This window comes from Punica granatum, chromosome 4 (assembly GCF_007655135.1).
Source record: "Punica granatum isolate Tunisia-2019 chromosome 4, ASM765513v2, whole genome shotgun sequence".
NCBI lineage: Eukaryota > Viridiplantae > Streptophyta > Magnoliopsida > Myrtales > Lythraceae > Punica > Punica granatum.
In genome coordinates this window covers 32911260-32938183 of record NC_045130.1, presented here as the reverse complement: position 1 = coordinate 32938183, position 26924 = coordinate 32911260, and the positions used below count along the sequence as shown (strand labels likewise).

The 26924-nt window shown below is 37.5% G+C and overlaps 3 protein-coding genes and 1 pseudogene across 5 annotated transcripts; 3 read left to right on the top strand and 1 right to left on the bottom strand.

The window, feature by feature from the left end:
* Nucleotides 1-1068: 1068 nt before the first annotated feature.
* LOC116202878 (serine carboxypeptidase-like 45) lies at nt 1069-3723 on the top strand. Its single transcript, XM_031534512.1, has 10 exons — nt 1069-1358; nt 1517-1618; nt 1713-1808; nt 1893-1985; nt 2083-2150; nt 2228-2509; nt 2586-2710; nt 2816-2908; nt 3041-3158; nt 3267-3723. The coding sequence occupies exons 1-10, from the start codon at nt 1127-1129 to the stop codon at nt 3444-3446; spliced, it is 1389 nt and encodes a 462-aa protein (XP_031390372.1). The 5' UTR covers nt 1069-1126; the 3' UTR covers nt 3447-3723.
* Nucleotides 3724-7571: 3848 nt separating this feature from the next.
* Nucleotides 7572-9143, top strand: LOC116204339 (annotated as a pseudogene).
* On the bottom strand, nt 9124-11567 carry LOC116203310 (hydroxymethylglutaryl-CoA lyase, mitochondrial-like). 3 transcript variants are annotated; one of them, XM_031534998.1, is made up of 6 exons: nt 11293-11567; nt 10806-10886; nt 10548-10711; nt 10322-10458; nt 9774-9880; nt 9124-9622 (listed from the first exon to the last, which is right to left on the bottom strand). In XM_031534998.1, exons 1-6 carry the CDS (start codon nt 11359-11361, stop codon nt 9374-9376), a joined length of 807 nt encoding a protein of 268 aa, XP_031390858.1. In that variant the 5' UTR covers nt 11362-11567; the 3' UTR covers nt 9124-9373. The 3 variants fall into 3 exon arrangements, with proteins under 3 accessions (XP_031390858.1, XP_031390856.1, XP_031390857.1); XM_031534996.1 differs by having other exon boundaries at nt 9774-9889; nt 11293-11566; XM_031534997.1 differs by having other exon boundaries at nt 9774-9883; nt 11293-11565.
* An 11465-nt stretch (nt 11568-23032) lies between these two features.
* LOC116202616 (serine carboxypeptidase-like 45) lies at nt 23033-25632 on the top strand. Its single transcript, XM_031534215.1, has 10 exons — nt 23033-23435; nt 23586-23687; nt 23782-23877; nt 23963-24055; nt 24155-24222; nt 24300-24581; nt 24661-24785; nt 24892-24984; nt 25121-25238; nt 25347-25632. Exons 1-10 carry the CDS (start codon nt 23108-23110, stop codon nt 25524-25526), a joined length of 1485 nt encoding a protein of 494 aa, XP_031390075.1. The 5' UTR covers nt 23033-23107; the 3' UTR covers nt 25527-25632.
* Nucleotides 25633-26924: the final 1292 nt, after the last annotated feature.

Below are 26924 nucleotides of genomic sequence, written 5' to 3'. Positions count from 1 at the left end.
GGGTGGGGGTGGCATTTGATGATTGCACCTTTGCTTTAATTTGACCAAACTTTGGAAAAACTTTCCAATTCAAACGAGGGAATGAGCTAATTAAGCCAACCCTCTCAATGGCAATACTCTTTAATTTAAATTTAACCAATCTGGCCGGGTTCGGATGATTTAGACTCATGTTCCCCTTTAAGTAAGGTTTCAGTTTCAAGTCTTGTCAATAGAGACAATCTACGAGTGTAAGAGTTTTATTCTATAGCAACTTGACTCGAATCTAAGCTAATCAGGATCCATTGGACTTATGCATATTAAGTGGTGTACAACAAAAAGAATTTATTTTACTTCGCGTGTCTCCATCTTTTCATATTGACTAAATGACAGAACGGTAGGTCTTAGTTATTCGACAAATCCTATAATAAAGGGTTTTTATAATAAAATTATCGGACACCTTATGATTTTACTGAAAAAAAAAATACATAATTTTATGTGATCCGATGGCTTCAAAGTATCCAATATATTCATACCGTCATACACATTTTAACGCGTTATATTCGCACCCGCTTTTTTGTTCTTATTCTTTCTATTGTCCTTTCGATAGGAATCAAATATCTAACTACGAGTTATACTATTTTTTTTTAGTTCATTTGGATAAACTCTTTTTAAGAAAAAGTAAAAGTATAGCCGATCATGTAAGTAAAAGTATTTCCACTGCACATGTCCAGATTGGTGTCTGTGTATTGAGCTCTCAAACATTATACAGCCGAATTCATCCAAGTATGCAATACTGCTTAGTTCCAAAAGAGGAAACCCTTACGTGCTGAAAAATATATAGGACTGTGCTGAATCCAACCAAAAGACGAGGTCTGATCTAGACTCGTATCCAGTGACCAAGATTAAACTACTTACATGCCAGAAAATATCTGGGACAATGTCGAATCCCACCAAAAAAAGAGGTAGAATGTAGAGTTCTATCCAGCAACCACTCTTTCCCGCCAGAGTTCTAAGATCACATAATAATTAAGTTTGATATGGATGCCCGTCCATGTCTATAAAAAGTAGTGATATCCTCGCTCTGGAACAGTCATTTTTGCTTTTGAAACTTTCTCCTGCAAAACTCCCTCACTTTCCTCTCTGGAAAATGAAGCTAAAGCAATGGACTATAGCTGCAACAATCTGCAGCATTCTCCTCCAAATCTACCCAACATTATCCGAGAAGATCACGAGCTTACCGGGACAGCCCCCGGTGAGTTTCCAGCAGTACTCGGGTTACATCACCGTCGATGAGAAGCAGCACAGAGCTCTCTTCTACTACTTTGCTGAGGCAGAAACAAGCCCCACTTCGAAGCCTCTCGTCCTCTGGCTGAATGGAGGTTTGTTCGTAGTAACTAACTCGCACTCCTGAGATTTTATATTCTGTTAGTGTACTCGTGATTCGGAGCTGTCGTTACTCTGAATCTCGTATGAGCTGCAGCAGTAGGCTGTCCGCATAACTGTTTTGGTTGAGAGACTGCTGTTTTCAATATGGCAGGACCAGGATGTTCATCTGTCGGGGCTGGAGCATTCTCCGAGCACGGGCCCTTCAAGCCCAAAGGAGACAATCTTCTTAAGAATGAGTATAGCTGGAACAAAGGTTGTCAGCAATTCAGCACACGAAAGTTATATTTTTCGATCGGTTTCTAATTAATATTCAACTTGAGTAATGGAGCTTGTTTCAATCGTTACAGAAGCAAACATGCTGTATTTGGAATCCCCTGCCGGAGTCGGCTTCTCGTACTCAGCGAACACAACTTTCTACAAACTCATCAATGACAAGATTACAGGTTCGTTTTAGATTCTGAATTATGTATTGTCATCAATTTAGCTCGTCAAGAAATTTATATTAGTGGTTTTTTGTTAATTTGTAGCGTGGGATAATCTTGTGTTCCTCGAGAACTGGTTAAAGAAGTTCCCGCAGTACAAGAGCCAAGATCTGTACATTGCAGGGGAGAGCTACGCAGGTACACTGGATTAAAACTGGATTCTGCTAAATTATACGGTAAGATGAACAATTGAATGAGTGACTGAATATAGCTCGGAACCATTTTGATTTATAAGGACATTATGTTCCACAACTTGCACAGCTCGTGGTTCAGTCCAAGAAGTTCAACGTGAAGGGAATAGCCGTAAGTGCGATGCAGAATTTTCTCCGGTATTCTCGGAAAACAGGTTCGAAGATAAGTAATATATATCTTGCGTGCAGATTGGGAATCCTCTTCTGGAGTTCAACATCGACCTCAATTCCCGGGCCATGTACTTGTGGTCCCATGGGCTGATCTCAGACTCGACCTATGAGAAGTTCACCTTCGTGTGCAACTTCTCAACCATCCAAAGGCAAGCGGGGAGTGGCACCCTCACTCCGGTTTGCCAGAGTGTGAATAACATTGCTGGAAGAGAAGTCGGCAACTTGATCAACGCATATGACATCACCCTCGACGTCTGCTTGTCCTCCGCTGCTTCTCAGTCTATTAAGCTGAATCAACTCGTGAGGCTTTTCGACTGTTTTTTCCTGTCTACTGAAACTTGTCTTGTTGTTCGTAATAATGGAACTCATATTTCAGCAAGATACCGAGGAGATAGATGTCTGCGTAGAGGATGAGACATTCAAGTACTTGAACAGGAAAGATGTGCAGGCAGCTTTTCATGCTCGGCTGGTCGGTGTCACAAGATGGTCCATTTGCAGCAAGTAACTATCGATCTTCTACATGGGTTTCTTAGTACAAAAATGATGTTGAATAGTGAATATCTTCTACATCTAAGCATTATGTTTATAAAAATCTCCTTTAAACAGGGTGCTCCACTATGACTACCAAAATCTCGAAGTGCCCATGATTCCGGTGTTGTCCAAGCTCGTAAAGTCTGGGATACGGGTCCTAGTCTACAGGTGATCCCTCTTACATGATATCTCGTCTTTGCTCTTAGAAGAATTCCTAACTGGCGAGTTTGTGCCACCCAGTTTAATACTAATACAATTTTTTTTGGGTGAATTAATACTATTACAATTTAATTTCTGCAGTGGAGATCAAGACTCCGTGGTTCCACTCACCGGAACACGAACAATCGTGAATGTCCTGGCAAAGAAACTGGGACTGAACATGTCTGGACAGTATAGAGCTTGGTACGAGGGAAGACAGGTTAGTCGCTCTTTATCGAGATTATCGCTCAACTGAAGATTACTGGATTCCGGTTACAAGCGTAATTCCTTGAAAAAGAGCCCTGAGAATCTATTCTATTATGCTAAGGTTGGTGGATGGATACAAGATTACGGGAGACATTTGTCGTTCGCGACCATAAGAGGGGCATCGCATCAAGCTCCATTTTCACAGCCAGAGAGATCGCTCGTGCTCTTCGCATCCTTCGTCCGAGGGAAGCCCTTGCCTGCAGCCCTCTCCTCCTCCACCTCTGATGACCAAACTCCATAAACAATAGATCCAATAAACTCCCCTGCCCCGGTTGATTCTGCCTCACAGGAATGAGAAGAGAATGTTCCTGTTGGAAGAGTGGATCAATCACTTGTGTTGTATGCAAGTATGTTAGTCGAAGTCAGTTGTTTTCTCTTAGACAGTTAAGTGTATGTTTTATTTGAATTTAAATTGTAACTGGCCGTAGGGGAGTTACTTGCAGTTATCATGTCTTTATATGTATGGGATGTTTCAGACAATAAGAAGTTCCTGTCGATGAATGATAGTTAAGCGTTCATCATTTCTTCCATTCTCTCACTCCCCTTCTGTACACTAGTTTAGAGTTACTGCACAAAGACAAAACTGCAGGATTCTGGTATAAAGATTTATGTGTGCATTTGAGTGTTCAAGTAAACTTATACACAAGAGATAAGAGAGTTAACAGTGAGAGTGAGAGTGAGAGTGATGATGGATGCAACAACGGCAATGCCTAGTTTCTCAAGCATTACTCCCCCAGTTTTTGATGGAGAAAACTACCTAACATGGGAAGTGAAGATGAAGGCTTTCATGGAGGTTGCAGGCCTCTGGGATGCAGTGTTTGAAGATTGTGAAATTGCTCCATTACCCGCAAATCCGACCCTCAACCAGATCAAGATCCAGAAGGAGAGAGTTAATAGAAAGGCCAAAGCTAAGTCATGTCTTTACTCTACTGTTTCACCCACTATTTTTACAAGAATTATGAGGCTTGAATTTGCAAAAGCTATATGGCACTATTTAAAAGAAGAATATGAAGGAGACGAGAGAATAAGGGGCATGAAAGCATTGAATCAGTTGAGGGAGTTTGAGAAGTTACAGATGCATGAAGGACAGGATGTGAAGGAATTGTTAGTGATATGCCCTAGAGCTTGATTTATGTATTTGGTTAATTCCTTTTATGGCAATAAAGTTTATTCTATTATTCGTATATTGTCTATGTTTATTAGAATAAAGTCCTTAAGATATTTTGAATGCTTCATTCTTAAGAGTTAAGAATATGAGTGACGAAGTAATTCGGTAAGAATATATTTAAACTGTTCACGATCGTAGGAGACTTAACTGGACATTATTTCTCCAGATAGATCGTCACTTCTATCTGTTTCCATGATTAGTATACAGATACTAATGAAGATGAAGTAGTGAGTCTCATGCTATTTGATAACTGTTATCATGACAGATATGTGGATACTTATATGATAAATAGTCGAACGTGACTTGCAGATAATATTCATACGGTAATTTACTAATGTCAATGAATGTTATCTGGATCGTATTAGTGCATATAGTCCTTAGACCTGAGATGGAACGCTATCTCAAGTATAGGTAATTAGGATTTGCTACTGCTAATGTATTTGTGCTTAGCGTGAGTATTCGGCAGATAGTGGTCCTAATTAGTTATACTTGGAGTTAGGTGTTTGATCAAGACGGGATTCACTAACCTGAGTAAACAGGGAAAATGTCCTATGGATATGAGTTTTATTCTGGATCGAGAAATCCTCGGCCGGGGTAGATTGACTTGAATAGAAAGGAGTTTCTATTTAAGTGCTACGGATCTAAGAATGAAATTAGAGAGTCCATACGATCGGCTATAGAGTTTGGCATTTACCGTAGCTCTAGCTAGATCGGGATCTTGTAGCGAAAGGATTCAGTGCATGGTTTATACGATCAGAGGTTCATCATGAATGTTCCAATTATACATTCGTCATCTTTTGGATTGTCACGATATGCTGCTAGGTGTCACTCGTGAACTTTGGGAACCAAGGTCATTTTGGGAATTATGCTTTCGGTTACAGAAAGAGTTTTTAGTAGTATCAAATGAGTTGATACTATAATCCCATTGCCATCTGATGATGAACCTAGTTAGTCACACACATTGAGCGTGTCTAAATCGAGAAAAGTATTAATTCTAATTAAGGAAGTTAATTAGAAATTAATTATCGAACGAGGTTTGCAATGTGGTTGCGACAGTGCTAACACATCCTGAAGCCGAGTTCAATATCAAGGATAAATCTAATTAAGGAAATACAATAGTTTTCTTATTTGGAGAGTTTCTGTAAATAGATTGTCTATTTATGGAAACTCGTGTCAAGGACTTATTTAATCTTTCTTTCTAACTATAAGGGTAAGTCATTGGATGACTTAAATTGTGAGGACTCATTTGTGATTTATTAATTAATTCGGATTAATTAATAATTGCATTTTAGTCCCTAGGGTAAGAATATATATAGATATGTTCTTACGGTTAACCCTAGAGGTTAATTAATCGAAAACCCTAATATTAGAAAGAGAGGAAGAGGAGAGACGGCTGAACAGTTGTTGTCGTGAATTCCCAAGGCTGATCGGAGTTCTTCTCGGATCCAATTCGGCGTTTCGGTGTTGTCCTTGGCGTCCTTGAAGAGATCATTTCATTCCGTGACGATTCCGTTTGATATCGGTGACCTAGATCGGAGTGTATGGGTCAAGAGGAGTCTAATCTCGGTGGAGACGTGCTCGTGTGGACGAGCTAGAGGCCGGACACTTGGACGGCTAATTTGATCGACTCGAATCAATAAGTTTAGTGAAAAGTTCGTAACTTTTATTATGGATTCATTGTGTGATGTTATCTATTCGTTTAGAAGGCGATTCTTATGTCAAGATGTGATCTTGAAATTTTTGATTAAATGAGCATGCGATAAAAATTTGATTTTTACCGTAATTAAACTTTTCGCTGCGCACATGCTCGGTTTTCCAACAGAAATATGTGGAGAAACGGGTGCAAATTGCAAACAAAGTAAGGATTCTGGGATCCAACAAAAGTGATGAAAGGTTGGTCCAGAAAAATTTTAGTGTCAGTACATGAGAAGTTTGAAGTAGAACCGAATTTCCATTGCATGCTGAACCAAACGGATAGGGGTTTCACAATCCATCGTTCCATTTCCAGCTCCATGTCATTCCAGTGCCAATATTCTTTCTACTTCCAGTGCTCGGTAAGAAGGTACTGAAAGGGAATAGAATGAAATGGAGTCGATGCAAAATATTCCTACTTTATAATTAATACTCACTCCTAGTTGTTTCTATTCATCTATACTAGGATGATTTTAGGACTGGCTCCGAATACAAAAAAACATAAACCAGACAATCAAAAACAAATTTCATGCAATTTATAGATTACTAGGAGTACCGACACCAATTGTATCACCAAGGGAATGGAGGTACCATTCCTTCCACTGGACACCCAACAAGACAGGATATATATCTGCAAAGGCGAGTATATGATGAGTAACATGACAAAGAAAGGAAGAAGAAATGAGAGCTCTTAAGAGGAGAAAAAAGAGAAATATGTACCCGCGAACTGGAATCGATAACTTTTGAGCTGCTAGAGCAACTTCATGATACCGCTTGAGACAATCTTTGATGGTACAATTGACATTTGATTTTGGAAAAAACTCGGAAGCAGCAGCAAAGACTGCAACTTCTTTGGCTCCTGCTGCAACAGCTGCTTCAAAACCCTATGCAGGGGAAGAAAGATAATCACACCCGGACGATTCCACAAGCTAAAAGAGTCGAACCGTTTTAAAGCTATGCTCAAGTTGGGGCAACTTACTTTGACATCCGGAGTCAAGACAGGAAACCTTGTCCCTTCAATGTATCGAATGGCTTCCATTACATCTTTGGCATCTCCAAGCTGTTCTACTGATCCATTCTTAAAGAAGGATCATTCGATGGAGATCTAAAACCAGGATCCATTCCAGAATGTGATGATGATGTTGAGAATCATTATCCCACATTGGAAAAATCAAGAAGAAATCCATTGGTTTATACTAATCAAATTTTTACGAAGTTCAAATTACACAAAATATCAAAATACCCATCATCACTAAATACCTCTCAATCTCCTACATAATGACTACGTGATTTTTGAGATTTCTTTTCAATCCAAAAGATGAGATAAAATGTAGAATCGTATACACTGATCACTCTTTCCACTAGTATGTTCCGAGATCATCTAATAATTAATCTTTATACGGTTGCCAGTCCATGTATATAAAAAACAGCAATACCCTCACTATGGAAAAGCCATTTATGCTTTTGAAACTTTCTCCCGCAAAACTCTCTCTTTCTTTTGTGGAAATGAAACTAAAGCAATGGACTATAGCTGCAACAATCTGCAGCATTCTCATCCAAATCTACCCGACATCATCGGAGAAGATCACGAGGTTACCGGGACCGGTGAGTTTCCAGCAGTACTTGGGCTACATCACCATCGATGAGAAGCAGCACAAAGCTCTCTTCTACTACTTTGCTGAGGCAGAAATAAGCCCCACCTGTCGTCCTCTGGCTCAATGGAGGTTTGTTTGTAGTAACTAACTCGCACTTCTAAGATTTTATGTTCTGTTAGAGTACTCGTGATTCAGAGCTGTCGTTACTCCAACACATATGAGCTGCAGCAGAAAGGGGTCCACATAACTGTTTTGGTTGAGACTGCTGTGTTTCATAATGGCAGGACTGGGGTGTTCGTCTGTAGGGGCTGGAGCGTTCTGCGAGCATGGGCCCTTCAAGCCCGGAGGAGACATTCTTCTTAAGAACGACTATAGCTGGAACAAAGGTTGTCAGCAATTCACCTCAAGAAAGTTATATTTTTGGACCGGGTTTTAATTAATATTTGATTCGAATAATGAAGTGTGTTCAAATTGTTACAGAAGCAAACATGCTGAATTTGGAATCCCCTGCCAGAGTCGGGTTCTCATACTCGGCGAACACGACTTTCTACGAACTCGTCAATGACAAGATTACAGGTTTGTTTTAGATTCTGAACTATGTATTGCCATCCATCTTTTGCATTGGTGGTTTTCCGTTAATTTGTAGCACGGGATAATCTCGTGTTCCTCGAGAACTGGTTCAAGAAGTTCCTGCAGTACAAGAACTGAGATCTGTACATTACAGAGGAGAGCTACGCTAGTACATCGGATTAGAACTGGATTCTGCTAAATTCTACGCTAAGATGAACAATTGAATCGAGTGACTGAATATAACTCAGAACACTTTCGATTTATGCTGGACATTATGTTCCACAACTTGCACAGCTTGTGGTTCTGTCCAAGAAGTTCAACTTGAAGGGAATAGCCGCAAGTGCGATGCAGAATTTTCTCCGGAATTCACGGAAAACGGGTTTGAAAATAAGTAATATATATCTTGCACGCAGATTGGGAATCCTGTTCTGGAGTTCAACACCGACTTCAATTCCGGGCCGAGTACTTGTGGTCCCATGGGCTGATCGCAGACTCGACCAATGAGAAGTACACCTTCGTGTGCAGCTTCTCGACCAACCTAAGGCAAGCAGCGAGAAGCACTCTGACTCCGGTTCGCCAGAGTGTGATTTGCCTTGTTGGAAGAGAAATCGGCAACTTTATCGACACGTATGACAACTTCCTCAATGTCTGCTTGTCGTCCGCCACTTCTCAGTCTATTAAGCTGAATCAACTCGTAAGGCTTTCCGACTTTTTTTGCCCGTCTAATGAAACTTGTGTTGTCTTGTTATTCGTAATAATGGAACTCATATTTCAGCAAGAAACCAAGGAGATAGATGTCTGCGTAGAGGATCAAGTACGTGAACAGGAAGCTTTTCATGCTCGGGTGGTCAGTGTCACGATAATGATAAGACATTCGATGAATAGCCTAGATATACAGACTAGTCCAACATAAATTCTTTTCTGTTCAGATTGTCATCAATTTAGTGAATATCATCAGCCATCAAGGCTCTCCAGTTTATAAAATGGAGTCTTTCCTCCCCACCAAAGAGAAATTATACATACAAGAGTTATTACTATTTTGGGAGCTCATTCGAATCGGGGAAATCCAAGTTATGTAGGGGCATTGGGTGAAGCAAGCTTGACAAGGTCGAGCAAGAATGATCACTCAACTCACTGAACTTATTAAAGCTTGGACGAATGAGCAGTACTTCTACTCAGGGCAACTGCAGTTTTCGACCTTGAGCGGCGGCCCAGGTGCTGGCATATGAAGTCCCCAGCCTGCATGAGCTGCTTGAGGTCCACGTTGGTCTTTACTCCGAGCCCATTCAACATATATACGACGTCCTCGGTAGCTACATTCCCTGAAGCGCCCTTAGCATAAGGACATCCCCCGAGACCCGCGACCGATGAATCCACAGTAGAAATCCCCGTCTGTGCGTTAGCTCAAAAGTCAAATAGTTCAATGAACAACTGGTAGAGATGTCTCGAACAAATCTTCTCAAACAAGAATCAAAAATGAAATTGGATATTGTAGAACTCGAGATGTAGAGACAATGGTTGGGAAGGGTTCCTTATTTCTTACCTGAAGAGAGACTAAAATATTGGAAAGGTCTTGTCCATAAGTGTCATGAAAATGGACAGCGAGCTTATTGACAGGCACAATGTCCATGACTGCTTCTAGCATAGGAACTACTGTACCTTAAACGTAGGAGAGGCATGAGGTTAAACTCGAGTCTCTGGTCAACAGGACTAACTAATAGTACTAACAGCATCTTACAGCAATCTGTTTTGGTCGAGCATTAACGAAATGATAAAATTTTAAAAAATTCTGCTCATTAGAGGAGTTATTCAGCATTGATGGTTATGATTCCGGAAATTAATTATGATTCGAGACATATTACAAGTAAGAAGTAGAACTGAATTTTCATTTCATCTGAACCTAAAGGTTTCACAACAATCCATCGTTCCATGTTATTGCACTGGTCACATGCAAAATTTCTCCGCCTGATATCTAAATCTCAATCCAAGGTTTCTCTGTTCATCTGTACCAGGATGATTTTAGGACTGACTTAGAATTAAAAAACATAAACCAGACTACCAAAAAAGAAATTCAAGAAAATTAAAGATTACCAGGAGTACCAACACCGATTGTATCACCAAGGGAAATCTCAGAGCAGCCGATCGCATCAAGCTCTTTTGCCACATATGCTACTTTTGATGGCGGTACCATTCCTTCCACTGGATACCCAACAACACAGGATATATATCTGCAAAGCCAAGTATATGATGAGTAACATGACAAAGAAAGTAAGAAGAAATGAGTGCTCTTAAGAGGAGAAAAAAGAGAAAAATGTACCCGTGAACTGGAATCGATAGCTTCTGAGCAGCCAGAGCAACTTCATAATACCGCTTGAGACTATCTTCGATGGTGCAATTGATATTTGATTTTGATAAAGACTCGGAAGCAGCAGCAAAGACTGCAACTTCCTTGGCCCCTGCTGCAACAGCTGCTCCAAAACCCTATGCAGATAAAGAAAGACAATTGCACCCCAATGATTCCACAAGCTGAAAGAGTCCATCATTTTAGAGCTATGCTCGAGTTGGGGCAACTTACATTGAGATTAGGAGTTAAGACAGGAAACCTTATCCCTTCAATGCTTTGAATGGCTTCCATCACATCTTTGGCATCTCCAAGCTGTTATTTAGCCCCATTCACTTCATTATTTCCTTTATTTCTGGAACATTTCACTGGAATACCACTACAACATGCTACAGTTCTCCAACATATCACTAGACTAGTAAAAGTGAAAAAATATCATTGTTATCCTTTTTTCCATACGTAATTAAACCTGAAAACATATCAGCCAGAATTGGTTTTCATAGCACAACATGATTCATAGTATGGAGTTCAAACCATATACACCAGTGCTAGGTGAGGCTACTAATCCAAATTAACACGAACCACATGGCCAATGTATTTTGCAATAAGTTTGTGATGTGAACAGTGATGAGACTTTTTGAACATGTTTGCATGACTGATTTAAATAGAGATTTCCTCCCAGAGGCCTAGCGACCAATTGTATACCATAAAGGTCTCTTACCTGCGGTACCCATTTTGGGCAGACAAAAGTCGTGGCCTCAACTACTGGCAGACCGGAAGTGACTAGCATTCTTATCAACTCAATCTTAACAGAAGTAGGAACGATGTCCTTCTCATTTTGCAGTCCATCCCTTGGACCGACTTCTACAATCTTCACATCTTCCGGAAGACTTGTCAAAAGCTGGAAAATCCAGAAATAAATTACACCGTCAAATTAGGCAACATAAGGAATTGACATCAAGAACCGCACATCCGTGCTATTGGATAATAAATCCTTAAACTGGAGTTTAGTCAGGGTCTTTCATAAGCTGTAACTTGAGCAGCTCTGGAGAGACCGACCATCACAAAAATTATAGGCAACATTCTCCGTCTAACTCAGCCTTTCAACTCATGATGGTTAAACTTATTTGTTGTCACTTTGGCGGAATAAAAGCAATACTCTTCAACAAAAATTAAATTATGATAATATAATATGATTACTATCAATATAATATTATAAAATAACCATTTTAATTGAGAAAATTAGAGTTGCGCGGGTTTTCTTCTAGTTATATATATAGATTTGGTTTGCTAGGATTGTGAATAAGTGGATATTATCCGTAATACTAGGATTTTCCTTTAAGTTAGTTGGTTACCCATATGATGATATATTGGCGAATCTCGGTATCTTATCTTTATTTTTCGACTGACCTTCTGGAGTTGTTCAGTGTCGATCCTTGGGTTTGCGCCTGGCATGTCCGGCACCTAAATTGTAAGAGATCTGCCCCGTGAAAGCTGGAAAAGGGTTTTGCAAAATTAATGCAACATCATATAGAAATTCAATCCTCTTATAGACATTCATCTGATAGTAAATCCGATTTTCTAAATCGAGAGAATATGTATGCATTGTGGGTAACCCCACCGGTAAGAATCGAACCCAAAATCTCTTAATTCCTAGACAAAAGCATATATGACTGTATCATGCTACTTTTCTCCTGCATAAGTTGTCCTAGTAAACACTATATAGAGTTGACTTTTATTTCAAAACATCAAGTCACGTGGTGGAACGGGAAGCAATTGGAAATTTGGGATGACTAACGAGCCACATCACAGGACATGAGAGGGGAAAAAGAATCAAATCATATCATAGATTCATAAAGGTGTGTCTAGAAGGGACTGTGCTAATTTGTCGTATTATACGGCCAAGAGGCTCCAATGGATCCCACCACTCACTTGTAGTCTACTCACACAACTTCCACGCTCGTACGGAGACGATAACACGATTTGAACACAAAACACAAAGCACGACAAGTTATAGTAATCAATCATCGCAACTGGTGACTAGCCAGTGCACTGACTACGGGCCGAGGAGGAAGGAGGAGAGTTATCCAACATTTGCTGTCACAGTCAATTTTCCAATCCCAATCTGATATATTTTTCATGCAATTTTTTCGGTGTAAAACTTGGTATTCGAAAATCAAATTAGTCTCCTTTTGTTTCTATATGAGATATTCTTAGAATGTAAATCTTCATTATATTGACTGGGTATCTTTAGGCATGTGCATTATATGGATTTATATTTTAAAAAGAAAATTACAATAGAAAATTGAATTTATATTTTTAGGAGATTGAGAGGAGAGAGCAAAAAAGAGAAATGCTGACATGTGAAAGGGAAGATAGAGGAGAATAATATTGAGCGGACAATATTATTTTTCAACTCGTCTCTGTATAATATCTATATCTATCTATATAAATTATGAAAGCCGAATCAATTCATCCGACGATGCCACATAAGATGCATGTAGTTTGTGGTTGAATGACTTTTAGGGTTCTCACAAATCATAATACGACATGTGGCATGCAATTATCAAGCCACATCACTCAATAATTATAAAAGTTTTTTAGTTATAGAAATCGAAAAGTCATATATATATATATATATATATATATGTATGTATATATTATTAGAAAACTCATCTTTTACGACTATATTGCCTCATTATAAGCAAAGAGGGAAAAAGTACTACTCCATGAACTACGAGAAACTCGTGTTCGTAAACATCAGTTTCATGAGAAAATTAAGGAAACTTGAACAAAAATATGATTAATAAGAAATAGAATTCAATCAAATATGTAGTTGCAAATGATAAATTAAAAATTAATCCTTATGGACAAATTTTAGTCATGGAAAATTTTTTATATTACTTGTGATCACCAATTTGTTAATATGCTCAACAAATTTGCATGGGCCTTTCGTCTAGTTTAAACTAAAAATAATTATGCTTTCAACTTTTTAATTACATTCTATAAATAAGGTGATAGTTATAAAATCGGACTTTTTCTTAAATAATAGTAATTATAAGATAAATAATAATTTGAATTTAATACACAGCAAATGCATATTTCCAATTTGTTTTTTACTCTATAAATTTTAATATGGTAAATTTTATGATATATTATCTGGGTGTTCTTTAAATAATGTTCATGCGATATATATCTAAATTTATTACCTACATAAGAACAATTTATACAAGAGATGATCCAATTTTTATATATATATTTCTGAGGAGTTTTGGCCAACAACTTTAATTTTCATTAGAATTTTTGTTACGATATTGATAACTATATCAAATGAAGAAAATATAGTATGAAAAATTACATATTAACTATTTTTTGTTAATTAATACTATGAAAAATTACATAGTACCCTTTTGCAGCAAATCAATTAATCACATTCATCTTATCTTTATTTTTCGACTGACCTTCTGGAGTTGTTCGGTGTCGATCCTTGGGTCTGCGCCTGGCATGTCCAGCACCTAAATCATAAGAGATCTGCCACGTGAAAGCTGGAAAAGGCTTTGCAAAATCGTCCTCTTATAGAAATTCATCTTATAGTAAATCGAGAGAATATGTATGGATTGCGGGTAACCCTAATAGTAAGAATTGAACCGAAAATCTCTTAATTCCTAAGCGAAAGCGTATATCACTGTAACATGTTACTTTTTCTTGCATAAGTCGTCGCAGTAACCACTATATGGAGTTGACTTTTATTTCAAAACATCAAGTCACACGGAGGAACGGGAAGCAATTGGAAATTTGGGACGACTAACGAGCCACATCACAAGTCATGAGAGGGGAAAAAGAATCATATCATATCATGTGATTCATAAAGCTGTGTCGAGAAGGGACTGTGCTAATTATATAAATAAGGTGATAGTAATAAAATCGTACTTTCGCTTAAATAATAGCAATTATAAGATAAATAATAATTTGAATTTAATACATAACAAATGCATATTTCAAATTTGTTTTTAACTCTATAAATTTTAATATGGTAAAATTTTATGGTATATTATTTGGGAGTTCTTCAGATAATGTTCATGCGATATATATCCAAATTTATTGATTCAAAACAAATTTAATTTCCAAAAAAAGATATTTTAAAGATCTAAAAAGTAGATATTTTAAAGATCTAAAAAGTTAGACATTTGGTTTTATTTTGATGAAAGAACAATCCTAGAACCTTCAAAGTATATATGCATAGGCTTATATATACATTTATATTATCTGATGATACATTGAATCAATTGATAAAAGAGCAAAAAAAAAAAAAGAAAAAAGAATCAACTGATGCTGACCAAACTTAAACATAATCTTGCAGCTTGATTCTCAATAACCTATGATTGCAAGGATTATTATCCAGAGAGAACTCCAAGTGCCGGGGTAAGGGTTACTTCTTTACGAGCTAATTCCTGGCAATATATATTTCTTTCTTTCATTGTGAAAGATCACGTCGCATTGCTTGGTTTGTGATTATTCTCTACTTTGTGCGAGTCACAAAAGCCGCACGGAGCCTCGTTCATGTTGGAGGAGGTGCATATATATATATATATATATATATATTTCCCTACCTAATTCCGTTAATGCTAGATATTTTACATCGACAGGATTGAAATAACATTTTATAAAGAATTGATTTAGACGCGAGGTGTTACAAAGTTTGTGACATTAGACTACAGTTCAGCACAGCCGACAATCCCCATTCACTTTTTAGTTACTCTTATTATTATTATTATTATTATTATTATTGGGTTATGCATGATTTTGTTTTCTCCATTTGGTCCGACGTGGAATTGTTTTCATCACCAGACGGCTGCACATGTCAGATCTTCTGGACGGAAATACACGGCCCGGAATGGAAAAGATAGGAAGGAACATAATACGATGTTGATGGTAAGGTTACTTAATTACATAAGGAGATCCTATGTTCCGGGAGTCATAAGGTTACCTCAACGTGACATGATAAAATATGCATTCACCATAGAGGTTGGCAAAATTATCGGAATCGGTTTTACAAAGTGGGCATACATTTTCACTTTTGGAGAACATATGAGACATTCACTCGCAAATCCCCATAAATGGATTCCCGGTCGTTCATGCACTTTCAAGCTCCACAGGCACTTCTAATCAATAGACGAATGAGTATTGAACCTCTGCTTTTGAATGAACGACTAAAAATTCATCTTTGGAGATTTGCGAGGGGATGCTCTCCTAATTCTCCCAAAGTAGAAATGTATGCCCACTTTGTAAAATCGGTTCCGATAATTTTTCTTACCTCTACGGTGAATGCGTATTTTATAGTGTCATGTGAGGGAATCAACATGGCATTTCATTTCTGGTAATTTCCCATCCTCATTACAGATGGATTTTAGTCATTCATGCACTGAACACAATACGATCTTCGAAACGGCACAAATGAATTGGAAATACGATAATCCACGAACGCAAGCGCTGGGGTCCAGTGCCTAGGCCCAATCAGCAGATGGAAGAGATCGCGGGAGTCATAAGGTTAATTACATATGGAGATCCTGCATTATTGCATCTCGTAAAAATGATATCCAATGACACGAACGAGTCCATATAACCATATTGTTATATGAATATGATTGAGCAGTTTGTACAAGCGCTGAAAAATTAAATAAGAAATATATAATCGTTCATCATTCATGAAGTTAAATACAAAAGAATTGATCATTTGTTGATCATAATACTTCCGTAATCATATTCCCGGATAACCATATTACACAAGAAATATATGAGACCGAACTCCGTTTCTGAGGACCTCTGTCGACATCAACAAAGACTTGGCAAATATGAAGATTGAGGTTAATTGGGCCATGCCCACTTCACCATATGCTACCTCCCCTGTTTCGATTGTAATGTTATGCCTGTGGGGGGCCCATTTGGTTATTGCACCTTCGCTTTAATTTGAACAAGCTTTGGAAAAACTTTCCAATTCACACGTGGGAATGGACTAATTAAGCCAACCCTCTCAATAGCAATACACTTTAATTTAAATTTAACCAATCTAGCTGGGTTCCGATGATTTAGACTCATGTTCCTTTTTAAGTAAGGTTTCAGTTTCGAGTCTTACTAATAGAGATAATCTACAAGTGTAAGAGTTTTATTCCATAGCAACTTGACTCGAATCTGAACTGATCGGGATTCATTGGACTTCTGAAAATTTAGTTTACTTCGCATGTCTTCATCTTTTCATATTGACTAAATGACAGAACGGTAGGTCTTAGTTATTGGACAAATCGTATAATAAAGGGTTTTTATGATATGATTATAGGACACTTTACGATTTTACTGGAAAAAAAAAAAGAGAACGTGATCTTATGTGATCGGATGGTTTCAAAGTATCCAATATATTCATACTATCATTCACATTTTAACGCATTACATTCACACCCGCTTTTTTGTTCTTATTCTTTCTGTTGTCCTTTCGATAGGAATCAACTATCTAACTACGAGTTATTCTTTCTTTTTTTTTAGTTCATTTGGATAAGCTCTATTAAACTCAAGAGGGGCATAAACTGATTGAAGGAACAATCTTAAAATGGAAAAGGTAAAAAAATATTTGGAAAAAGAAAGAAATAGGGATAGAGAGGGAAAGTATACTCAATCATGCACATACATATACGATGAATATAATTAATCAAGAGAGGCTTTAATCTTGGGAAATTTTGTCGTTAGGATATGAACATAGATAGTTGCCTTTCCATGAGGTTTTGTTTGATTTTAGAGTTATTTTTAACTTTACTCTACTTAATTTCACTCATCTTCAATTCAACAACATAATTATTACTTTTTCATTTTTTCTTCAATTGTTTTAACCATTCAATTCAAATTTTAATACTAAATTCTCTCAACTATTCATTACTTTTTCCACAATTCAACAACACAATCATTATTTTTTCTCAACTATTCATTAATTTTTCACATTTTTTCTCATAGTTCGATAACACAATCATTATAACTCAAGTAAATATATATATATATATATATATAATGTTAGAATAGAGTTAAGATTAACTCAACTTTAATCCCAAACAAGACAGTATACTTTTCTCTTTATTTTTTCAACCAAAAGAAAAAAAAAAGTCATGCTTGTTATAGCCTCGCTTGCACGCAAGTGGTCCTATCATATGGAGATGAGAAGTCCTTTGTCTTGCCCCAAGATTAGTAAACTGGAAATATCGTCTCTGACTTATGTAAATTGTATCAATTAGATCCCTGAGAAAAATGTTACATCAATTTGATCACAAGTCACATCAATTTCGTCTATGGTCATTTCAATTTCGTCTATGGTCACATCAATTTAGTCTTTGGGCACATCAATTTCATCATTGATCACATTAATTTGGTCATTGGTCATATCAATTTGGTTCATGGTCACATCAAGTCAGTCCGTCCGCTTGATCACATCAATTCAGTCATTACTTGGTCACATCATTTTGGTCCTTGTCAACATTAATTCTTTACATCAAAAAAGCCCATCCGGTCTCTCCCTCCTTTTTACTACTATTTTTTTCGAGCCAATTTTGGAGCATTCGTTCTCATTGCTCGGACCTCCAATTCTCGTGTTCTTAGTGGCTATAGAAAGCTTATACATAACAATACTACTTAAGATCAAGTTTCGAGCCAAAAAGTAAAGAAACAAGTTAGAAGAATGCATTTAAAATTCGATTTTCACTTATGAGGTAGAAATTTTGGAGAGTGATATCTCTCAAACCGTGCAATGAAAATACGAGCCGTCAAGTGCTATAGCTTCCTTACTATATCAGGAATCTGTTGGGAATTGATGTATGCCCTAGAGGCAATCTATAATCAGTTTTGTAATATGATATTTATTTCATTATAAAACGAGGCATTTCTGTTATTGTGTAGATTGCGCTAAATATGATTTTACACAATAATGTCCTTGGAATAATAGGTTCAATAGGCATCAAGTGTGACTTGATTGTGAGATCCTATAATTACTGAACATTATTCTTAAATGTCCCTAGTCAAAGTATTATCGTTAATTAGGACAACGATAATACGGTTAGACTAGTGCGGGTGTTGATTGATGACTAAATCTCATAGGTCATGGATATGGAGATATCAAATCACACCACATGTATACATTAAGAGTAATGTATATTGGACTGACCCGCCATGAGATTGCTATATGGGTTGTTACGTGACTGTCATTAGCGTATCTCAAAGTGACTATAGTGTAATGATCCTTTGACTTGAGGTCACCATGAATTCCTACATGTAATGTCATATACTTTGATACTGTCAAACGCTACTGTAACAGGATGGTTATAAAGACAGTTATTGGGTATACCACAGAGCATGGAGAGGAATGTGAGTGATCAAGATAGAATTTGTCCCTCCTACATAACGGGATTGATATCTCACGGCCACTTGGTGGTTAAGTCTAAAAGTGTATGCATACCCAAATGAGTCGATATAGCGATATCGAATTCATTTGTTCTGATAGACTTACCCGGTAAACCAAGAAAGAGAGATATTGAGCCATACAAGGATGTCATCGACCATGCCTTGGGCTCAATAGAGATATAGAGGACAAATGGATTATATTACACGGTAATATAGGTCACAAGGTTCGTTGAGAAATTAACTTTCCGATTACTTGAGTAATAGTGATGCATTGCTAGATGCCGCTCGCTGTTTGTAATATTAAAAATAGAGATTTCGATATTACTATCAACGTAATTGGGAACCTACAGGGTCACACACTACGACTAAATTGACGAGATATTTTGAAACAAATAAAATCGTCTAATAGAGATTAGATGATTTAGGTGCGACCAATTAATCGGATATTTAATGAGATTAAATTTACCGATTAATTAGACCCGATTTATTTGATTTAATGGTGTGCTAAGTGGCTATTTTTTATTGAACCACTTGGAGTCTATTATATGGTAACACATGGGCCAATTGTATAATGACACTTAGCCATGCACTTGGCTCTTGAAATTCTTAATTTCTCTTATCCCACATCGGTGGGACAAGCAAATTGCCCCATTCTCAAGCCTATATATATGTGTATATATATGGCAGTAAGTATGGGTAACAGGGTATGCATATATATGTGATATATATGTATGCATAAGTATATATATAGATATATATAAAACGCACTCATATAAGTGCTTATATATATATATATATAAAACCGCACTCATATAAGTGCTCAGATATATATAGTGCGTGCATATGTGTATGTATATAATAATTTGGGTTGAATTGTTCAATCCAAATTAGGTCCATTAGTCTGAAAAATTTCGGGTGTCGCATTAGTGTTTTCTTTCGAGTGTTGGTCGCTAGCACCGCCGATCTCGAAGACTCGTCGACAAAGTCGGTGTGGATTCCAGTAGAGGCGTCACGCGTGGGACGCTCGGTCGACAACTTTAAATATTCCAGGTACGTTTTTATTTACTCTTATTCTTCTAGTAGGTCTTGGAATTAGTTTCACGGGTAGGAAATTTTGAATTTCTGTTCCTTTTTCGCTTCCGCTGCGCCCCGTGGAACTAGCAGAATCTGTCTATATAAATTTTTGAACCAATATTAACTATATAAGAATTTGCTGTTAATGATCCATAAAGCTTTCTCTCTCTACAATACGGGAACAAATTCTTATAGAGTCAATATTGGTCCAAAAATTTATATAGATTGATTACTCATATTGTAAGGAAGCTACGGCACTTAGCGGCTCGTAATTTCGTTGCACGGTTTGAGAGATATCGCTATCCGAAATTTCTACATTATGAGTGAAAACTGAATTTCAACTATATTTTTCTAACTTGCTTCTTTGCTTTTTTGCTCAAAACTTGATCCTAAGTAGTAGTACTATGTATAAGCTTTTTATAGTCACCAAGAACGCAAGAATCGGAGGTTCGAGCAATGAACGAATGCTCCCGATTCGGCTCGAAGATAAGAGTAGTAAAAAGGAAGGATAGACCAGATGGACCGTTTTAATGTAAAGAATTGATGTTGACAATGACCAAAATGATATGACCAAGCAATGGCTAAATTGATGTGATCAAGCGGAAGGACTAAATTGATGTGATCAAATACCAAATTGATATACCCAGGGACCAAATTGATGTGATTAAGGACGAAATTGATATACCCAATGACTAAATTGATGTGACCAAAGATAAAATTGATGTGACTAAGGACGAAATTGATATGACGTGGAACCGAATTAATGTAATATATTTTTCAGGGACCCAATTGATGTAACTTGCATAAGTCATGGACGAAATTGATTGCTTACATTCACATTATATACATTCATTCACATTACATATATTAGATATTATATATATATATATATGATTGGATGATTACTTTTGCACGTGATACTTTCTTTTTCGATTACAAAGAAGGTATAGTCTAGAATAGAAAAATAAAAAATATATATAATAGATTAATAGGAATAATTTCAGTATGATAATCAAACTTATATTATTTATATTACTAAGCGACATTGTGTCTCACTCCTCATTGCTTGCATATTTTCTTTGACCTTTGACCTTTTATTATTTCCCTTTTGTCGTGAAAAAAAAAAAGACATCGCAAAAGAGAATTTGAAAAATGGGAATTACAGGAAAAATAAATTTACCAAACCACGTATGTATATATGGCTCTAACTTGTAAGTATCTTTAACATCTAGTATGTAAAGTTTGCGAATATTAAACGAATCATACGGAGAAGATTACGAAGGCAGGTTTTCTTGGTTCGCTTGATCCAACTGTAGCCGATGTACTTTCTACGAAATTTAAAACTAAAGCTACCGTAGGCAAGATATGAAGCAACAATAGGACATAAGTAAAGAGGATGAGATCAGTGAGGGGTAGAGAGAACTGAGAAGCAAGAAATTTCATTTTATTAAACATAAAATACTACAAAGAAAAAGTATTAAAATTGATATTTAAACAAATTTTCTTTATAATTACTAAAGCTTAAATCATAACATAATTGGACTTAAGATTGACCCGATATTCCGATTGAGAATCAATTCGATAGAATCACAAGTCATTCAAAACATTATTTCCACTAACTGAATATATATCAAAATTATCTATTTACAAATATATTTTTGGGCAAATTACAAAAAAAAATCCAAATTTTGTAAAAATTCTCAGTTTTGTCCTAAATTTTGTTTTGTAACAAAAAAAACCATAAGTTTTCTAAAATGTCTCAAAAATGACCTCATTTATAACTTCCGTCAATTTTTGCTGTTGATGGTGGGTCCCTTTAACAGTCCACGTAGGTCACACGTAGGCAAAAATTGACGGAAGTTATAACGGAGGTCATTTTTTAGACATTTTAGAAAATTTATGGTTTTTTCTGTTACAAAATAAAATTTAGGACAAAATTGAGACATTTTACAAAATTTGGATTTTTTTTTGTAATTTACCCTATATTTTTTTCAATTACAAAGAAGGTTTTTTACCTAATACAATTAAATACAAATCTTAATAACTAATAAATGGGCATAAATAATCTTACGAGTACCCAATCTGAAACCTCTTGATTCATTTATAATATGTTTTGTTTAATCCATTTTTTTTCTTTTAATTTTTTTTATGCAGTGAGCTAGGTGATGGTCCTGGCAGAAGAGTCATGAGCTGTTTCAATCCGTTTCCAGCACAAAAACCATGTCAGTTTGTTCTGTATCCGAACCCCCAGCCCAAATATTTGACCCATACTTGCTTTCCCAAGTATGGTAAATGATTTTTTTTAGAAAATCCTCACAAGGAAATATTATTCTTTTCTAAGAAGTAACTACAGTGCACTGACCTAAATTCTTATTAAAAAAATAAAAAATTTCGACTTTGATTGTTATGAATAAAACTTCCCGACCTACTACGTATTTTCTCTTCTCCTTTGTTAGTATTAGGCAGTCGGGGGCTATCTCTTAAGTGGATAGAAAGAAAAAATTATCCTTTTTTCTGTTTCATTCACTTTGGCAGTTTCTTCAGTTTGTCTCTCTACTATACATACATAAGCTCCGATTCATCCGAAAGGATACCTAAAAAATAATCCCTCCGTTTAAAAGCTTTTTAAGAAAAAGTAAAGTAAAGTATAGCATAGTTAATTTTTTTCCTTACTTTATTTCCACTGCACGTGTCTAGATTGGTGCCTATGTATTGAGCTCTCAAACATTATACAGCCGAATTCGCCCAATTATGCTATACTGCTTAGTTCCAAAAGAACAAACCACTTATGTGCCGAAAAATATATGGGTCTGTGCCGAATCCCCCCAAAAGATGAGGTACGATCTAGACTCGTATCCAGTGACCAAGATTAGACTACTTACATGCCAAAAAATATCCGGGACAATGTCAAATCTCACCAAAAGATGAGGTAGAATGTAGAGTTCTATCCAGCGACCACTCTTTCCCACCAGAGTCAGTATGTTCTTCCAAAATCACCTAATAATTAAGTTTGATATGGATGCCAGTCCATGTATATAAAAAACAGTGATATCCTCACTATGGAAAAGTCATTTTTGCTTTTGAAACTTTCTCCTGCAAAACTCCCTCTCTTTCCTTTCTGGAAAATGAAGCTAAAGCAATGGACTATAGCTGCAATAATCTGCAGCATTCTCTTCCAAATCTACCCGACATCATCCGAGAAGATCACGAGCTTACCGGGACAGCCCCCGGTGAGTTTCCAGCAGCACTCGGGTTACATCACCATTGATGAGAAGCAGCACAGAGCTCTCTTCTACTACTTTGCTGAGGCAGAAACAAGCCCCGCTTCAAAGCCTCTCGTCCTCTGGCTCAATGGAGGTTCGTTCGTAGTAACTAACTCGCACTTTTATGTTCTGTTAGTGTACTCGTGATTCGGAGCTGTCGTTACTCCGAATCTCGTATGAGCTGCGGCAGTAGGCGGTCCGCGTAACTGTTTCGGTTGAGAGATTGCCATTTTCAATATGGCAGGACCGGGATGTTCGTCTGTCGGGGCTGGAGCATTCTGCGAGCATGGGCCCTTCAAGCCCAGAGGAGACATTCTTCTTAAGAATGAGTATAGCTGGAACAAAGGTTGTCAGCAATTCAGCTCACGAAAGTTATATTTTTCGATCGGTTTCTAATTGATATTCAATTTGAGTAATGGAGCTTGTTCCAATCGTTACAGAAGCAAACATGCTGTATCTGGAATCCCCTGCCGGAGTCGGCTTCTCATACTCGGCGAACACAACTTTCTACAAACTCATCAATGATGAGATTACAGGTTCGTTTTAGATTCTGAATTATGTATTTGTCATCGATTTAGCTTGTTGAGAAATTTATATTAGTGGTTTTTTGTTAATTTGTAGCGTGGGATAATCTCGTGTTCCTTGAGAACTGGTTAAAGAAGTTCCCCCAGTACAAGAGCCGAGATCTGTACATTGCAGGGGAGAGCTACGCAGGTACATTGGGTTAAAACTGGATTCTGCTAAATTATAAGGTAAGATGAACAATTGAATCGAGTGACTGAATATTGCTCGGAACCATTTCGATTTATGCAGGACATTATGTCCCACAACTTGCACAGCTAGTGGTTCAGTCCAAGAAGCTCAACTTGAAGGGAATAGCCGTAAGTGCTATGCAGAATTTTCTCTGGTATTCTCGGAAAACAGGTTCGAAGATAAGTAATATATATCTTGCGTGCAGATTGGGAATCCTCTTCTGGAGTTCAACATCGACTTCAATTCCCGGGCCGTGTACTTGTGGTCCCATGGGCTGATCTCAGACTGGACCTATGAGAAGTTCACCTTCATTTGCAACTTCTCAACCATCCGAAGGCAAGCACAGAGTGGCACTCTCACTCCGGTTTGCCAGAGTGTGATTAGCCTTGTTGGAAGAGAAATTGGCAACTTTATCGACACATATGACATCACCCTCGACGTCTGCTTGTCCTCTGCTGCTTCTCAGTCTATTAAGCTGAATCAACTCGTGAGGCTTTTTGACTATTTTTTCCTGTAATGAAACTTGTCTTGTCTTGTTATTCGTAATAATGGAACTCATATTTCAGCAAGATACCGAGGAGATAGATGTCTGCGTAGAGGATGAGACATTCAAGTACTTGAACAGGAAAGATGTGCAGGCAGCTTTTCATGCTCGGCTGGTCGGTGTCACGAGATGGTCCATTTGCAGCGAGTAACTATCGATCTTCTACATGGGTTTCTTAGTACAAAAATGATGTTGAATAGTGAGATATCTTCTATATCTGAGCATTATATTTCTAAAAATCTCCTTTAAACAGGGTGCTCCACTATGACTACCAAAATCTCGAAGTGCCCATGATTCCGGTGTTGTCCAAGCTCGTAAAGTCTGGGATACGAGTTCTAGTCTACAGGTGATCCCTCTCACATGATATGTCATCTTTGCTCTTAGAAGAATTCCTAACTGGCGAGTTTGTGCCACCCAGTTTAATACTATTACAATTTTTTTTTGGTGGTGAATTAATACTGTTACAACTTTCATTTCTACAGTGGAGATCAAGACTCTGTACTTCCACTCACCGGAACACGAACAATCGTGAATGTCCTGGCAAAACAACTGGGACTGAACATGTCTGGACCGTATAGAGCTTGGTACGAGGGAAGACAGGTTAGTCGCTCTTTATAGAGATTATCACTCAACTGATGATTACTGGATTCCGATTACAAACGTAATTCCTTGAAAACAAGTCCTGAGATTCTATTCTTTTATGCTAAGGTTGGTGGATGGACACAAGATTATGGGAGGTATTTGTCGTTCGCAACGATAAGAGGGGCATCGCATGAAGCTCCATTTTCACAGCCAGAGAGATCGCTCATGCTCTTCGCATCCTTCGTCCGAGGGAAGCCCTTGCCAGCAGCCCTCTCCTCCTCCACCTCTGATGACCAAACTCCATAAACAATAGATCCAATGAACTCCCCTGCCCCAGTTGATTCAGCTTCACAGGAATGAGAAGAGAATGTACTATTTATTCAAATTTCGAAAAAAAGTGATGCTTATGAACTGTGTCACTCGCGTTTTCTTCTCATCTTTCATCTATTTGGACTAACATTTTTCACAAAATCAATACATGCCGAGTTAGAGGCAGCATCAAGCAGCCAGAGATAAATTCCATTATGCCGCACTTGAAGAAAATCGGTTTTAACCAGCGAACTCTTTCTCATAACAAGTACCACGAGTGAAAGGACACCGATAGGAAAAAGTACTTGACAGAAACTGCAGCTTGGCAGAGAATTCGAGAAATAGACAAAGCTCTGAAAATTAGGATCTGTGCGTTCAACTCTTGCCTCGTGATCTTATGCCATTTGACAAAATGATAGACAGTCGATGAATAGCCTAGATATACAGACTAAATGATGGACAAAATGATCTATTCCGATTGTAATGTAGCCCAAATTTAGTTCGGTATAAGAACACAATCTTCTGCAGTTGAAATCGATCCTCTTTCAGTTGGAATTCATCCTTCAATTTAGTTATCATCAGCCATCAAGGCTTTCTAGTTTATACAATGGACACTTTCCTCCCACCAAAGACAGGTTATACATACAAGAGTTATTACTTTTTTGGGAGCTCATTCGAATCGGGGAAATCCAAGTTATGTAGGGGCATTGGGTGAAGTAAGCTTTACAAGGTCGAGGAAGCATGGTCACTCAACTCACCAAATCTATTAAAGCTTGGACGAATGAGCAGTACTTCTACTCAGGGCAATTGCAGTTTTCGACCCTGAGCGATGGCCAAGGTGCTGGCATATGAAGTCCCCAACCTGCATGAGCTGCTTGAGGTCCACGTTGGTCTTTACTCCAAGCCCGTTCAACATGTACACAACGTCCTCGGTAGCTACATTCCCTGAAGTGCCATTGGCATATGGACAACACTCGGACCCGTGATCGATGAGTCCACAGTAGAAATCCCATCTGTGCATAAGCTCAAAAGACAAATAGTTTAATGAACAATTGTTGAGATGTCTCAAACAAATCTTATCAGACAAGAATCAAAATCTGACTGGATATTGTACAACTCGAGATGTAAACTTGATAGTTGAGAAGGGTTTCTTAATTCTTACCTGAAGAGAGACAAAAATATTGGCAAGGGCTTGTCCATAAGTGTCATGAAAATGGAATGCAAGCTTATCGACGGGCACAATGTCCATGACTGCTTCTAGCATGTGAACTACTGTACCCGAACTGTAGGTGAGCCATAAGTTAAACTCGAATCTGTGGTCAAAAGGAACTAAATAGAAGTACTAACTGAATCTTAACAGCATTCTGTTTTGGTCAAGCATTAACGAAACGATAA

Excerpts from the sequence above, each read along its gene's own strand:
- LOC116202878 (XM_031534512.1), top strand. The coding sequence starts at position 1,127 with ATGAAGCTAAAGCAATGGACTATAGCTGCAACAATCTGCAGCATTCTC. Across the intron at positions 1,986-2,082 it reads TGCAGGGGAGAGCTACGCAG|GACATTATGTTCCACAACTT; the intron begins GTACACTGGATT and ends TTGATTTATAAG. Across the intron at positions 2,151-2,227 it reads TCAACGTGAAGGGAATAGCC|ATTGGGAATCCTCTTCTGGA; the intron begins GTAAGTGCGATG and ends TCTTGCGTGCAG.
- LOC116203310 (XM_031534996.1), bottom strand. The coding sequence starts at position 11,361 with ATGCTAGTCACTTCCGGTCTGCCAGTAGTTGAGGCCACGACTTTTGTC. Across the intron at positions 10,887-11,292 it reads GCCCAAAATGGGTACCGCAG|CTTGGAGATGCCAAAGATGT; the intron begins GTAAGAGACCTT and ends GCTAAATAACAG. Across the intron at positions 9,890-10,321 it reads AATCGGTGTTGGTACTCCTG|GTACAGTAGTTCCTATGCTA; the intron begins GTAATCTTTAAT and ends CCTACGTTTAAG.
- LOC116202616 (XM_031534215.1), top strand. The coding sequence starts at position 23,108 with ATGTATATAAAAAACAGTGATATCCTCACTATGGAAAAGTCATTTTTG. Across the intron at positions 24,056-24,154 it reads TGCAGGGGAGAGCTACGCAG|GACATTATGTCCCACAACTT; the intron begins GTACATTGGGTT and ends CGATTTATGCAG. Across the intron at positions 24,786-24,891 it reads AGATGGTCCATTTGCAGCGA|GGTGCTCCACTATGACTACC; the intron begins GTAACTATCGAT and ends TCCTTTAAACAG.